This window comes from Limulus polyphemus, unplaced genomic scaffold (genome assembly GCF_000517525.1).
Source record: "Limulus polyphemus unplaced genomic scaffold, Limulus_polyphemus-2.1.2 Scaffold72, whole genome shotgun sequence".
NCBI lineage: Eukaryota > Metazoa > Arthropoda > Merostomata > Xiphosura > Limulidae > Limulus > Limulus polyphemus.
Window position 1 is genome coordinate 21,220 of NW_013665682.1, and position 16,744 is coordinate 37,963.

Here is a 16,744-nt window from a genome sequence, read left to right on the forward strand (position 1 = left end):
TAATAACGTACAACATTTTACAAAGCTAATTAAACTGAGAAATGTTTGTATTTATTCTATATCCGTGGTGAAAACTAGTGTTAGCAATGGTTAGTAATAACGTACAACATTTTACAAAGCTAATTAAACTGAGAAATGTTTGTATTTATTCTATATCCGTGGTGAAAACTAGTGTTAGCAATGGTTAGTAATAACGTACAACATTTTACAAAGCTAATTAAACTGAGAAATGTTTGTATTCTTTCGATAGAAAACTAACGTGAAATGGAGTCGTCAAACTTATAATCATTTGGATATAAACTGTCAATAGGGTGTAGAAAAATAATTCAGGTGATTATTATTATTGACTTAAATATTTAGTTGCTAACTCCAAAGAAGAAAAATATTATATTTCTCCTTAGGCCACTAGACCGTACTGAAGAAGATGTAAACGCTATTTATTCTCGACTGCGCAACGTCCAAGCCTTCCAGCAATTTCACCCCACTTTGTTACATTACTTGTGTTACTATGGTTACTACGAGGATCTGGACAAAGGAATTACTTGTAAGAATTAAGTATATTAAAATTTTTGTATTTTCTGTGTCTTCAAACACACACACCTTTTTTGTTTACGAGCTGCTGTATCATGTAACTATTTGGTGTTTGGTGCGTACTATTCTGTGAAACTTTTGGAAGTGTTTTTTTTACAGTATTTAGTGTTTATGTATGCTTTTTTTTATCAAATCAAAGATTAAATTTTTATATTTGGCTTTAATGCTAGTTAAGAGGGATTCAAATGGGTTTAAGCTGAAGTAGGTTGTAAGGTCACCAGTTGCTTATAAAGGTACGATGTTACACGCTTTAGGTTTTCTTTAATCAAGTTTTGGAGGTCTTACACTAACGTCAAAAAATCACGTGGTTTACTGTTTACTCCGCCATATTGGATGTCAAGTGCTTATATTCGCCTTACACTTAAAATGAGAAATGTATTTTACTATCACGTTATCTGACGCAGTGAATTAACTCAGAGATGCGCATGAATAAAGATATATGTATCGAGACACTGAATAAACGTAGAGTTTCAGATCCATATTTTTTTTGCCAAAGACGATTCTTGCACCATCAGCATGGTTAAACTTCCCCATGTTCTCTATTGATATAGATCGCTGTTGACTGGTAGAGGAACATGTTTTACGTCGAAATTGGCCAAACATAAATACTTAACAAACTGTATTTTATTACTGAATTACTTTGCTGGGAATAGGGGGAAAAATTAGACTGTTCCCTGAAACTAATTAATGGTTACAAACAAATGAAGACGAGGACAGTTAAAGTATCTACCATTGAAAAGATCCTGGTTAGCTATGAGGTCAACCAGTATAAGAGAGGTAAAAAAACCTCGATGTTCTAAAAAGACTGTCTGTTAGAAAGATAGTGACCCATGATAGAAGAGTTACAGTCATTTCCTCTGGCTGACTATAAGTACTAATTTTTCTAATTAATGTAAAACTGAGCTTGTCCAGGAAGTTTGCTCGTGTATTGCTTGGAGAAGAGTTACAGTCATTTCCTCTGGCTGACTATAAGTACTAATTTTTCTAATTAATGTAAAACTGAGCTTGTCCAGGAAGTTTGCTCGTGTATTGCTTGGTTCGTAAAACTCGTACTAGAGAGAGAAAATGTGCAGACTTTTGAATTATGCTAATCTATGTAATCGTATTTCAATTTTTTCCATCATTTCAAAACTGCAAGCAAAACACCCTTGTTCTACTTCCGTTTTCACGAATTTACACTTTTACATATTTTTATAGACGAGTTACTCGTCACAGGTTTTTTTTTATGTATTTTCTTTTTGGTTTTCCAGTGTTCCGCGAAGGAGACCAAGGTTCAAACTGGTATCTTGTATTGGCTGGATCTCTTGAAGTCCACACATCGCAATCCAGCAGATCTCAGGTAAGCCTTTCACTTCTATACCAAAATTTACGTTTGAGAAACGTAAATCACAACCTGTCAAGTTAGTTAAGCATTATAAGCGTTGTAAGGTACTGCTTAATCTCGAAACTATTCGTGTTACATTGTTACAAACAGCTTGTATATAATAATATTAGGAACGTTTTTGGGATATTTTCCGCTTGGTGCCCACCAACAGTAATAAACGTCAATGTGGAGCTCATCACCAAATACTTGACTCTTATCTTTATGAATGTATTTAGAGAAATAAAAACAAGATGACGATTTCTTCAAAAAATATTGTTTAATATCTCAGAATTCACTAAATGAATATCATATAATGTTTTATTATTAATTATTTTATTTTACTGCATTACTGGTGTTATTTTCAAAAATATCTGTTGGTAGGCGCCAAACGGAAAAGACCCCAATTTTGTCCTATTTATAACTCAAATAGTATGCAGTAAAATATACTTGTATTAAACGTTTCACCTGTGACACAAAATACTTCTATAAACACCCCGCATATACACACACAGTAACATGGGTGATATATCTAGCTGTAGTCATATCTTGCTGTGTAGTTTGAAATAGAGATGTGCCGGGACGCGAAATTTACTGCATACTGCGTAATGTGGGATTCGTTCAAAATAGTGGCGATACAGGTAAAAAAAGTAGGGGTACGCCGTGCACACGCGTTCCCGCCCCCACTACTCCTCTGGTCATATCATTTATGTGTATTGACCTTGGTCACACATAATTTACAGCGAAATGACGTGTAGCTACAGTAGAAACATACGTGACGCAAATAACCTGCACACATACATAATTGTACCGATATGACGTCTATCTATTGTCTTTTCATACGCGAGGACAATATGTACATAATTACACCGATATGACGCGTATCTATATATGACGTGAAGCCAATACCTCACACACACACACAAACATAATTACACCAATATGACGTCTGAATATAGTTCAGTCATACGTGAGGCCAATACCTCACACACACACACAAACATAATTACATCGATATGACGTCTGACTATAGTTCAGTCATACGTGAGGCCAGTACCTCACACACATATACATAATTACACCGATATGACGTCTGACTATAGTTCAGTCATACGTGAGGCCAGTACCTCACACACATATACATAATTACATCGATATGACGTCTGACTATAGTCCAGTCATACGTGAGGCCAGTACCTCACAACATATACATAATTACGATATGACGTCTGACTAAAGTCATACGTGAGGCCAGTACCTCACACACATCGTCTGACTACTAGTTCAGTCATACGTGAGGCCAGTACCTCACACACATATACATAATTACATCGATATGACGTCTGACTATAGTTCAGTCATACATGAGGCCAGTACCTCACACACATATACATAATTATACCGATATGACGTCTACCCATAGTACAATCATACACACACATAACCTCACTGGCCACACCTAGTTAGTCACGTGAGACCAATAACCGTCTTACACCGATTACATTTAGTTAGTCATAACACACGTAAGATCACTATTTGAACCAATAACCGTCTTACACCGATTACATTTAGTTCGTCATAACACACGTAAGATCACTATTTGAACTATGACAGTTACCTGGATCTTAAGATTATTTGCAAAACTTGTCTGTTTGTTTTTGAATTTCGCGCAAAGCTACACGAGGACTATCTGCGCTAGCCGTCCCTAATTTAGTAGTGTAAGACTAGAAGGAAGGTAGCTAGTCATCACCACCCACCGCCAACTCTTGGGCTACTCTTTTGTCAACGAATAGTGGAATTGGCCGTCACTATATAACGTCCACACGACTGAAAGGGCGATCATGTTTGGTGGGACGGAGATTCGAACCCGCGACCTGCAGATTGCGAGTCGAGCTCCCTAACCACTTGGCCATGCCGGGCTTACAAAACTTATGCAATGATATTTAGTAAAGAAATGAAGAAAAACAAATGATCAACATTTTTCATCGGCGCGCATAAACACCTTTTAAAGATGAACTAAAATAGTAAGCTTAGCATATCTTACGTTTGATACTACTCTGTATGTTTTGATACTATCGGGAGTAATTTTATAAATTTTGTAAGATTGAGGATTCGATCCCTGCAGTGGACACGGCATATATAGCCCACTGTGCAACTTTCGCCGCTCCTCAGTGGCACAGCGGTATGTCTGCGGACTTATAACGCTAGAAACCGGGTTTCGGTACCCGTGGTGGGCAGAGCATACGAAGTATGTAAAGTTGTAGGAAACGGAAACTTTGTTAGACTTACTGTTTTATCTCGAGAAAACGTTTCTTATGCTCCGATAAAAACGTTGAATTTTTGGTTTTCTTACGAAACAATACCGGCATATCGCCACTTCTTAGCATCGCTGCAGTGTTATTTGCATGCTGTTTTAGTTGCTAATTTTACTATAAATCGGTTAAAGTGTAAAAGATGTAAGTAAATAAGTTATTTACTTCAATCGCTGCAGTGTTATTTGCATGCTGTTTTAGTTGCTAATTTTACTATAAATCGTTTAAAGTGTAAAAGATGTAAGTAAATAAGTTGTTTACTTCAATCGCTGCAGTGTTATTTGCATGCTGTTTTAGTTGCTAATTTTACTATAAATCGGTTAAAGTGTAAAAGATGTAAGTAAATAAGTTGTTTACTTCATGCCCTACTGTTTAAAACTGTGAGGTAATGTTCTTGATAAGCCACTGTTTCGTCCACTCTTTAATCGTTCATTGTATTCTATGAAGTCTCCTGATGTTTAGTCATTCACAATCTAAAAGGTTTCTTATCATGCCATAATTCGTTTGTGATCGGTTTCTAATTATAAATTTGTTGTAGGTTTCTTATCATGTAGTAATTGATCTTTAGTTGGTTTCTTGCTATGAATTAATTGATTTTAAGTTGGCTGCCTCTTATGTAATAATTCATTCGTTGTGGGTTTCGTATTATGTGATGATTTATTTGTATTAGCTTGTTATTGTGTAATAATTCATTTGTAGTTTGTTTGTTATCAAATATTAGTTCACTGTGTAGTATATTTCTATTTTATTGTAATTCATCTGTACGGGTTTCTTATGAAGTAATCATGAATCTGTGATAGGTTTGTTATCAAGTGTTGATTCACTGTGTAGTATATTTCTGTTTTATTGTAATTCATCTGTATGGGTTTCTTATGAAGTAATCATGAATCTGTGATGGGTTTGTTATCAAGTGTTGATTCACTGTGTAGTATATTTCTGTTTTATTGTAATTCATCTGTACGGGTTTCTTATGAAGTAATCACGAATCTGTAATAAATTCCTTATCTGTAATTATATATAATTATTATAACCCACACAATCGTGTTTCTTCTTCTGTTCGCTATCTTCTTCACAGCTTTGGTCTGAACATCATCGATATCAACCAGGAAGGGTCCTAATGGGCTGAGATTTTAGAATTACCTCCACGGGGTAGTCGAATGTACCCTTGGGTTAAATATTGGTAAGAATATTCGTCACATTCCGAAAGCAAATGGCCATATAGTAGAATTGTCTGTTTGTCTGGTGTCACAAGTTGTTGTGAGAGGATGATTGAACTAAATCCGAATAAATGTGGTATAGGAACTCAGGAAAAGAACGAATTTTAACGCACAACTAGTCGAACGAATGGAGTGAACTGGATAAGATTTTAGGTTCGATTTTATGAGACCTGGGAGGGTCATGTACTCTTTCGGCCTCTTCCTCCCTCGAGACAGTTCGTCTGCGCTCTTTTTTTTTTTTTTAGTGCTTTGATACTGGATACGTCGAACATATGTTCCAAACTTGGCTTGGATAGATAAACCATTCATAGAAATTCTATCGGTCCCAGGTTTGTTGTCATCTCTACAGCTTATTGTCGTTTCGGCTCTTCCAAGACGTCGTGCCGGGTGTTTCACATCTGAGTTGCTGGAGTTTGTTTCAGTTCCACTCTATTTCTTTTTTTTTGTGTGATATTAAAATGTTAGATTTATTTACTGCTGTCCATAAATATATTTTAACATTTTTTCCTTTTCCAGCCATAACCTTTTACGGGCTGATATCATCTTTATTTACACGATCGTGTACATATCTCTAACGTATGCTTACATAAAAGTTCTGTGTTTAGAATGCAGTTTCTTGTAGTGCTTTAGTAAAAATACACCGATATTTTTATTTCTATACACATAAAATAAGCTATGTTTGTGTATCAAAAAAATTCTTCAATTTCGCCTAGCACTACGTGGTCTTTTTTATGATTATGATATGACGTATTTCATGACTTTGTTTATGATATGTATGTGTTTTTAAACATTTGTAATTATGATTCCAAGTATATCTTTGTGTTCGGTTTGCTTATTTCCTGTCAGAAGTCTGTTACCATACTTGTGATAGCTGTAGCTAGTTGTATGTGTTCTTTATTGTTGCCTTTACTGTGTTGTACTTCTTTTATTGTTAAATCTGAATTATTTTCATGTTGTTGGTTGTTTATTTGTTTATGACTGGTATTGTTTCTCGCAACCTCTGAGTATGTACGTGTTTGTTGTGTATTTGCGGTTGGTGGTTGTGTATGTGTTATTGGTAATAGTGTTTTAATTTGAGAATTAGGGTTGGTAGGTTTGTTTTTTTTTTTAGTTTGTTACTTAAGTATTTATATTGTTTTTTTATGTTGTATATTATTGCTTTGATTTCTTTATATTTCGAACAGCCTTTATAGTTGGCTGTGTGTTGTTCATTACAATTGTAACATTTGGACTTTCCGTGGTTCTCGCCTCAACCCACACAGCATGTTCTAGATCTGCAGGAAACTGCTACATGACCATGTATGTCTTCGACAGTTGTAACATTGGGTCACAGTAATCGCTGGCGCCTTAGCCGTGCAGTTCCGTGGTTCTCGCCACATCTCACACGACGTACTCCATATCTGTAGACAACTGCTACATGACCATGTATTCGACAGTTGTAACATTAGGTCACAGTTATTGCTGGTGTTCTCAATTGTATATATTTATGATACCATAATATAATACCATTTTATGTGTTGTAGTATATTTTCTGTGGTTACTTTGACGAGTTCAGTCCTTTGTTTGGTTACTGCTGAAGTTATTGGTTTTACTTTGCTCCCACGAACGGTTTGAGTTTGGAAGCCAGTTAAATTTTTATCGCCGTAATGGCGTGCACGAAGGCTCAACTGGGCGAGGAAGTCGGTGGCAAAATACACGAAGCGAAAGTGACGATGGTAAATTCCATACGTAGTACATGTATCATTGTATCGGACCAAAAGATCGTGTACTACGGCTCAAAATAGTGGAAGAGTGCGGTCGAAGCTCACATAAATAAGCATTACTTCTTAAGCCTAACATTGCCTGGTAGTTTTGCTTGTTAAATATATATTAATTCATATCGTGAAATATTACCAAGTATACAGTGTTTCCGTCGGTTTGTTATTTTGTAATTATCTCTTTGTGTGGTTGGTTTTACGTAAAGTACTCGACCCAGTGAAAGTCTTATTCTAGCGGAGTTTTTAAATAGAGACGTTACAATTTCTGTTAGATATGCACATAAGTCACACCTAAAGAAAAAGTACCGAAAAGAAACCCAAATTCATCAACAGTGAATTTTTTTTCCCCAAAATGTTGTTTTAAGTTACTTTAGTAAAAATAGATGAAAACAATATTCATTTCTCCAAGTTGAAACAGTCTTAAGTATGTTACGACACTGAACGAAATATGTTTGATTTCACGTCAGGAAGTTCACATGGCCGAGTTCAGTAGCTCGGCTTTTCGATTAAGTAGGATATCCTGTCCCACGTGCTTCAAGAGGAGTCTATTTCCGTAATAACAATGACCGTCCGTTCTTTCAATTATTCTGGCCCTGTACTTTGTTTCAGTTGCACATACATACTCGTTTATCCTAGCACTCGTCTATTAAAGTATTTCAAGTCCAAGGTATTTTTTCAGGCCTTTAAACAGACTTGTTCTTGTTGAAATTTTTAAAGTTAAACTACTGAGTCATATATTCTTTCAGACCAGATCTTACGGTTTCAAAAATGGTTTGATACCGGTTCGTGAATATTTTAAATTAATAACGATTTTTGGTTTTGGAAAGAAGACGGCTTATTGAACGACCGGTCTGCAAGATTCGTAGTAAAATATAATTATTTCGGAATAAAGTTTCTCTACAATTTTTTTTTTGTCTTCCGTACTGCTGAGTTTTCAGAAAGGACTGGCTTCGGTCAATTTATAACGTTGATTGAGATGTTTAACAGAGGCTCATTTCAATCAATCATAATACAAAGGAAAGAAAATTTATCCGTTTTAATAATTGCTTTTTTTTGTAGAATTAAATATGTTTACTTAGTATAATATTATTTTACTGAAGAAGTAAAATTGAAATTGATCTTACTATTGGGCTCTGTCGATTTTGAAACGTCAAGACAAATTCGTAGTAATTTACAACACTTCGTTGTTTCTCCCACTGGTTCAGTTACAATCTGTTCTACCTTTAAATTTTTTATTGCTGACGTGTTGTGTATATCGTTTTATGTTCCTACTGACTTTTGATTTAAGCATATTTTTTTACGTTGATCATTATTTTTCATTGATTAGCTCGTTATAGAATATTTTGGTGGTTATATGTTCTGGCTTCTGCTAGGAATTGAATATAGTATGATATTAACATATAGTCTTTATAAATAATTGATATTAAATTAATGGTATATTTCTCTAGTTGGTGCTTCTTAAAGCAGCTGACTTTAACGTTGACCCCAGGATCACTGAAAGTAGGTTTCTTTGCTGTACTTCACACAACGGGAAACAGATGTTTTATAAGTTTCCGGCTTCCCACCTGGTTGGCTAGGTTTGACAGGGCGATACAGCTGACTGCACTGCACTGAAACACCATTGGCACCAAAGCGTTAGTTAGTTTAATGTATCTCCGTTGTTACTCGATGAACTGGACTGACATCGAGCAGTTTGTTCAGTTAGCGGAGAGCTCGTTTTGTAAAGTGGGTTTGAGGCAGACGGTCGTGAAAATGGTTTAATCAAAATTATGACGACAACAGAAATATTGAATTATTTTTCCCATTACTTGTGCCGTCGGTTTGCCAAAGTGACTAGGACTGTTTTGCCAATAGTTTCGTTAATCGTCGGATCGAGCAGGACCGCTTTCTCAGGATTCTGTTACGCTATAACTTCGTTTAAGGTTCACCTGACTTGAATAAACAAATATTCAGTTTGTTTTATGATGAAGAGTTTTATAGGTTGTTTTTTCACACTCTTGGTGAATTAAAGCAATGTTTGCGCAAGACATACCATGAAGACAGCAAAGAGCTTTCGAGTAGACGGAAGCGATATAGCTGAAGGTTTGTAGATTGGGCAGTTAATTAGGATATTAAGAGTGACGTGACTGTTTCTAATGAAAGTTAAGAAAAATATACCATATTCATGACAAAAACGGTCAGAAACCGTCCTTTGATGCCCTTAATAGCCCCCTCCGGAGCTCTTTCCAGCACGTGATGTATCCTCGTCGATACTGCAGTGTGTGGCCTCATCGCGGCATCTATTACGTCAATAACCCACCTGTAAGTATGCCAGCTGTGCAACCGCTGCTTTGTGTGTCTAGCTGTAGGTTTTGTTTGGCATCTCTATAGAATGACTCAGACATTATTTATAAAAGTATCTATGTAGTCTCAAACTACGCTTTTTTTAAACATAGGTAAAAACTTAATGCAGAATTTAATTTAAAATTAACATACCTTCGTTACAACTAAAAACAACAACATCATACAGTATTAAGAAACACAATGCACATGTTTCGCCTGGCACCAGTCATGGAGATAATATAATGCTATATTATTCTGTTGATGACTGGCTGGTGCCAGTCAATGTAGATTTGTGTTGTTGTTTTTTAAATACTTATTCATTAACGTAGGTATGCGAATTTTAAACTAAATTTAGCATGAATTTTTTTTTATCCATTCTTACTATGCTGTCCGATGGTAAGGACGAGCATGCTCGTCGGTGGGTTTCGACCTGCAGATGCTATCGAGTGCTCTAGCCAAAAGGCCGTGCTAGGCCAGGTATGTATAGAGAAAGTATTGTTTAAAGGTGGTCAAAGTTTGGTTTGGTTTGTTTTTAATTTCGTGAAAAGCTACTCGAGAGCTATCTGCGTTAGCCGTACCTAATTCATCAGTAATAGACTTGAGGAAAGGCACCTAGTCAACACCACCCACCGCCAACTCTTTGGCTACTCCTTTACCAACGAATAGTGGAATTGACCGCCACATTATAACGCTCTCACGCATGAAGGGGTGAGTATGTTCGGGACGGGGTTTCGAACCCGTGACCCGCAGATTGCGAGTCGAACGTCATAACCATCAGGACATGCCAGGTCGTATATAATCAAAGAAAAGACCAAACACTGTGCACGTAAGAGAGAGACGGAGGAGATACGTACAACAGGGCATGAATTAAAAGTCACGTAGAAAATGCATGTTTAATAAATGAAGAGTCCCGAGAAGAAAAAAATTAAAGATCAAGGCATTTTTGTAATTGAAATAATTGTTCGCAATAAAATCAGTTTCTGTTTAATATTCTAAGTTTATTGTTCCTAAATAATTATCCCCATATGTTAAATTCTAAAAGTTATTAACTTCCCGTTTCATTGGCACATTTTCAGAAAGTTGCAGGTGTAATATTCACTGGATGCATCTCGTCAGATTTTTGAAATAACACGTGCCTTTTAAAGCAATTGATCACAGAAAGCTGAATATATTATTACGATCAAAAATATCTAACTCTGTATTTAAGATTCATATAGTTTGCTTATTTACACCTTTCCATCAAGACAGAACATTTCTTTAATATTATTATTATTACTACCATTTTATATTTTCAGTAGTAAGGTTATTATTTTTTCAAAATGATTTTTTTTAAGAAGTAGTTTTGCTCGTTTTTGGTTTTCATAAGTTTGTTTATTTTATTAATGTATTTTTAAGAACTTAGTGTTTCAGAATTTTAAAGGACTTGTTTGTTGTTATCTGTGCTGTGCCTAGTACGGGTATCGAAACCCGGTGTTAGAATATTAAGCTTTCAGACCTACTGCCAAACCAATTGGGGGAGGAGGGGTGCATTTAAAAGATAAAAACCCGGAAGTTTGCCTTCAGTATTGATTAAGCTGGTCATTTAGAATCGTTGTTAAAATTGTATTTCTGTTCTCATAAAAAAAGTTCTTATTACTGCCTGTCTCCGGTCTAACTTTACTAGGGGATGTATAGGTACTTTAATGACATTAAGTTTCAATATCTGTTGTTTCGAGAAATAAAAGTATTCATAAAGTTATATTGTCTCTTTCCTAAAAGTGATATTTCACATTTTAAAAAGTTTCGGTGAAGAGAAATTGATTATCCTAGTCTTCGCAATCAAGCCATTCTCGACTTCCGTTTAGTTCGTCGGTAATAAATCTACGGACTTACAACGCTAAAATCCGGGTTTTGATTATCCGCGTTGGACACAGCAGATAGTCCAATGTGGCTTTGATCTACTATAGGGGTCGACAACCCTTCAAAGAAGAAGAGCCATTTTCTTGTTTTTATTTAAGAACAAAACATTTCGAGAGCCGCAATATACCTTAACGATCTAAACGTAAAAAAAAAAAAAAAGTCCCCAGTGGGACAGCTGTAAGTCTTCGGTTTACAACGCTATAAAACAAACTAATAAACTCACCTATTTCTGTCATCATTGTAGTTCTACACATTTCAAATAATTTTGTCATCACCTTATTTTGACATATTAATAAATAACCAGACTGACCATTATTGTTTAAAATATAGGATTCCCTGACGCTGTGCACCCTAGGAATTGGAACGGCTTTTGGAGATGGTGTATTAAACAACAGTCCTCATACGGCCACCGTGATAACTAACGAACATTGTGAACTGCTTAGGATTGAACAGCGGGATTTCCAAGAACTATGGGAAGTATGTTTATTTACTATCTGTTGATTAATTCAGTATATGACTTATTTTGTAGCACTTGCTATCTATGTTGGTTTCATTGTTTATAAAATCTTTGAATAGTTGATATTGAAAGATCTAGCATAGTGTGAATATCTTATGAGGAATGTGCTCAGGAAACACTAATACTATTGATAAACATGTTAACAGAATGTCACGGATGAGCGGCTCATAGAACGACTCAGTTTTTTTCTTTTTTCAAGTACAAACTTTTAGTTCATAAATCCATAATCTCTTGACTGATTTGAGATCTAATTACAGTTTTAGACTCGGGAGGTCAAACTCTTTCGATTAATGTATGTGATCACGACCAAGGTCTCATAGATTAATTAACTCTATTCCCGCCTAAAAGAATTTCAGTTTGAGGGTAGGCTGGTAGAAATTCTAATGAGTAATAAAATCGAATTGGATATACACACGACCCACGCTTGGTATTACTGGTGCACAAAAATATAGCTAATAAAAAAGAAAAACAATCGTCTCGCAGATTACGTTTTTCTAATCCTACCTAAAACAAAAGGGAATCCTCAATAGCCGCGGCACTTGAAATTCTTTCAGGCAGGATTAGAATAAATTAATCTATGAGACCGTTTTTTTTCTTCTTCTAAAATCCCACCCAAAACACGGTAGTAGCTGTACATAACAGGCAATACAACATCTGACTCTTCAATTTTTTAAGGTGTTTCCTCCGCGGTTTTCGCGAGTTCTTTCGATAGAGATGATTGAGGAAGGCTTAACGAAGATTACTTACCGCTATAATATGGATAAATGCAGTACCTGCCTGATCATGAACACTTCTACTAGTTCGTTGAGGAGGAACACAGTCCAGTCAAACCTCAAATTCCTCATCTTCGTTGGAGAACACAGATGAGAGATGAGTTCTTTTGGCTGTAAAGTGTGGTTATTTGAGTTTAACAGATTGAGCCCTTGATCAGAATTCATTGAATTCCACATGTCGTGACACCCCTCTGTAGCCCACCCAATCCTTCCCTCCCCCAAATTCGGTCTCACTGACTCGTAGACTGGGTGTTAATATAGTTATCAGTAGCTTATATATTGGTTTTTAACTTACAACCCAACAAAGTGCAGTACTCTTAACAGTTAAAGGGACAATTATTTGTTACGGTCTAAAACATTAAACCAGGACGCAATTCCAGAAATAAGTATGTTATTGTTGATTGGTGTTCTGGTTGATCGTTTAACTGAGTAGAAATTCTATCGTATAGTAGTAGTACTAGTAGGTTTTTAATGGATTGTTTATCTTGTTAGAAATTAAGACAAAACGACAGTAGTTATTTAATTTTGGTGATCGTTTGCATGAGAGCAAAGCCACATTGTGCTATGTCCACCTTGGGGAATCGAACGCCGGATTTTAGCTTTGTAAGCTCATACACTTACCGTTGTCCCACCAGGGGGGATTAAGTTTGGTGTAACCAGATTGATTGTAAAGACACTATCAATTTTTTTCTTTTTGATCAGTTTTCGATAAGAGTAACCCAAGTGTTGCCGGTGGGTGCTGTTGACTGGTTGCCTTACCTCTAGTCTATCAGTTCAAAATTAGAGAAAGACATGTGCAGATATCTCTTTACACAAATATCCGAAACAAATAAACAAGATTTTATCTCATGGTAGTTTTACTTATTCGTTATTAAAAATATACACATAATGATGTAAAGTTGAACTTTCTTGCCTACTACTTGATCGAAAACTATTTCTTAACGGTCAAACTAGTTGAACGTTGTGCATTAATAACTAACTTAAAACTTGTATAATTGTCGCTATCCTTTATAACAGTATATACAGCTTTTAATATCTTTTATAAATGTATCTTTTTATTGTATTTGATAAGTCTAATATTCTGGAAAACCGTATTTATTAAATGACATTACATTATTGGAAATTACAAGTCAGTATGTCACTGTCAACATTCCAAGGCACACCTGGCGAGAATGAGCATTGACGTAAATACACAGTGACGTCTTCACTACAAACCCGTGACAACTTTGAATGGATTGACGCAAACAGCTTATATCTGACGTCAGTCATAATATTTTTGCAAAAATATGTATTTTGAAGAAGCCATAAAACAAACAAGTCATTAGGACTTCCTTTTCTTCGGAACTATGCAAACAAAAGTTTGAATTTATTACAAGGTCTTATAATTCAAAACGTCTGTGGTGTAAAATGATAAAAAACATTTCTCATCATAGTTGCTAAGATACATCTACACGACGAAATACAGCTTGAAGCAAAAGAAAGGCAATATACTGGCGTTAAAAATATTTTATGTTAACATTTAACAGAGTATTTTGACTGAATTCTGTTTTCTTGGGAATGTGTTTTGGATGACCTCCCACTTTCTTTTAGTGTATTTATTGGGTCTACGATTGAAGATGTATTTGAAAATTAGTGTCCGTCAATGAAATGTGATTGGTCTCAATGCAGAGTAAGGTAACCCTAGAGTTAGCCAGTAAATGTTTGTTTGTTATTAAACACAAAGCTATACAAAAGGGCTATCTGTGCTCTGCCCACCACTGGTATCAAAACCCGGTTTCTAGTGGTATAAGTCCGCAGACATACCGCTGTGCTACATGGAGGCTAGCCAGTAGATGTGATTGTTCTTTAGTATTCCAATTTTACTCTCAGATAAAGGCTTTGATTTATCGGGATTTCGGGTTTTTTAAAGAGTTTCCTTTTATTTGTTCTACGTCTTAGTTTACGTAATTCATTTCGCTTCCACTGCACGGCGAAAAATCAAGGTCGCGTATGTAAGTTGTTATCTGCCGTTTCGCAAATCCTCTCGATCTGTGTTAAACTAATATTTCCGGTTTACTACGGTGGACAAAACTAAAAATAAATATATATATATATTTAGCACATTCGAAAACTGAGCTTATATTCCGACATATGCAAAAACAGTAAATTTCAGATATAACACTTATAGCTAAGTTTAATTAGGGGTTAATTAATTCTACCTTGATTTGGTATACAGTTTTGTAACTAAATTTGTTGGCAGGACTTTTCGACATTAATTTTAATTCTAGAATTACCCATGGAATCCATATGGCTTTTTAGACAAAACTTTCTAAGCTGTTCAGTGGTGTAGGAAGGAGTTGCAAAGTGGGGGGTGCTTGGCTAGACATGCAGATTTTACAATTAGAGATTGGAAGTACAAGGAGCTGCTTTTAACAGCTCCTGCGCGGCCCAAGGTAACCCAATGTAGGGGAATCTGGGGGCATGCCCCCAGAAAATTAATATAGTAATATAATTCACAGTTTCTATATAAGTCAAATATGCAAAAGGAGGGTGCTACAGCACCTCCGGTTCCGACGCCTCTGCTATTAATGCACCAAATTACCCGCAGTTCCAAGACTTTCTTGGTTACAGCGTATTTAATAACATGGCGTCACAAAAATACAAACAAACATATTGCATTATTCCAACAAATTACTGATGATATTCACTATGTATTGCACTTAGAAAATGGATGGTTCCATCAAATTGTTTTTATCAATTATTTATATTGAGTGTTTGTAAAAGGCAATAATATATATTGTTCAACATTTTGGACCCAACCTGTAGTGAACACTGTGAAAAATAAGTCAGTAATTCGAATGTTAATTTATAGCTCAGCTTGTGCAGGTGAAGAAGAGATTCCATGGCGCTGACTTCTGTGTCGGAGGCTAAAAGTTGCGTGGCTTGTTAGTTAAAATCACTCAGATACTTGATAGATGATTCATCGACCAAAACTATCTCGAATCCTTCTATTTCGCGTGTCCTGGAAATGCGACGTGATGAATGGATCCGAACAACAACGTAGTGATGAATTGATCCAGACAGCAACGTAGTTGCAGTTTACAGAGCCATGAACTAGCCTAACAGTATAGATGATTTTGAAATGCAAAATGCCCTTCTGTCAGCATTGCTACATTCATGGTAATAACGCTAGGGCAACATTAAGATAATATCAACGTGAAAGTGGCGAATGTAGCAATGAGGCTTATGTGAAACTCATAAAAAATTGAACATATTGTAATCCGTACACCTCAGAGAAGAGGAGTTAAGGAAAAAAAATAGTCTCAATGCAAGATGGGGCTCCTCCGTCCATTGCACCTACTGACAACTCATTATTAGGACACACTTTACAAGATGGGGCTCCACCAAACATTGCACCTACTGACAACACATTGTTAGGATACACTTTACAAGATGGGGCTCCACCGTACATTGCACCTACTGACAACACATTAGTAGAACACACTTTACAAGATGGGGGGCCCCACCATACATTGTACAGACGGACAACACGTTATTGTGACACATTTAGCAAGATGGGGCTCCACCGTCCATTGCACAGACTGACAATACAATATTAAGACAGGTTTTGCAAGATGTGGCTACACCCTACTGACAACACATTATTAGGACACACTTTACAAGATGGGGCTCAACCCTACATTGCACAGACTGACAACACATTACTGGGGCACAATTTGCAAGATGGGTTCTATTGCAAAGACTGTCATTAGATTATTGGGACACACTTTCAAGGAGTGGGTAATCTAAAGACACTTCCCACATAGATGATCCATTTTTGGTTATGAGACCACTTCAAATCTTTGACTTGTCATGATGGGCCAGTTACCTTGAAATTCAGATCTCTGATTTATCATGTTAGGCCAGTTACTATGAAATTCAGATCTCTGATTTATCATGATGAACTAGTTACCTTGAAATTCAGATCTCTGATTTATCATGATGAACTAGTTACCT

General features: G+C 36.0%; 1 protein-coding gene across 3 annotated transcripts in view; it reads left to right on the forward strand.

The window, feature by feature from the left end:
* Window positions 1–16,744, forward strand: part of LOC106466050 (rap guanine nucleotide exchange factor 4-like) — a 110,457-nt gene that overhangs the window by 2,948 nt on the left and 90,765 nt on the right. For 2 of the 3 annotated variants that reach the window (XM_022394540.1, XM_013926295.2), the window contains exons 2-4: window positions 402–544; window positions 1,842–1,930; window positions 11,789–11,935. In XM_022394540.1, the coding sequence (XP_022250248.1) occupies window positions 402–544; window positions 1,842–1,930; window positions 11,789–11,935 (379 nt within the window). Of the gene's footprint in view, window positions 1–401; window positions 545–1,841; window positions 1,931–8,650; window positions 9,539–11,788; window positions 11,936–16,744 lie in introns of those variants that run through there. The other variant, XM_022394550.1, reaches the window with a different exon arrangement.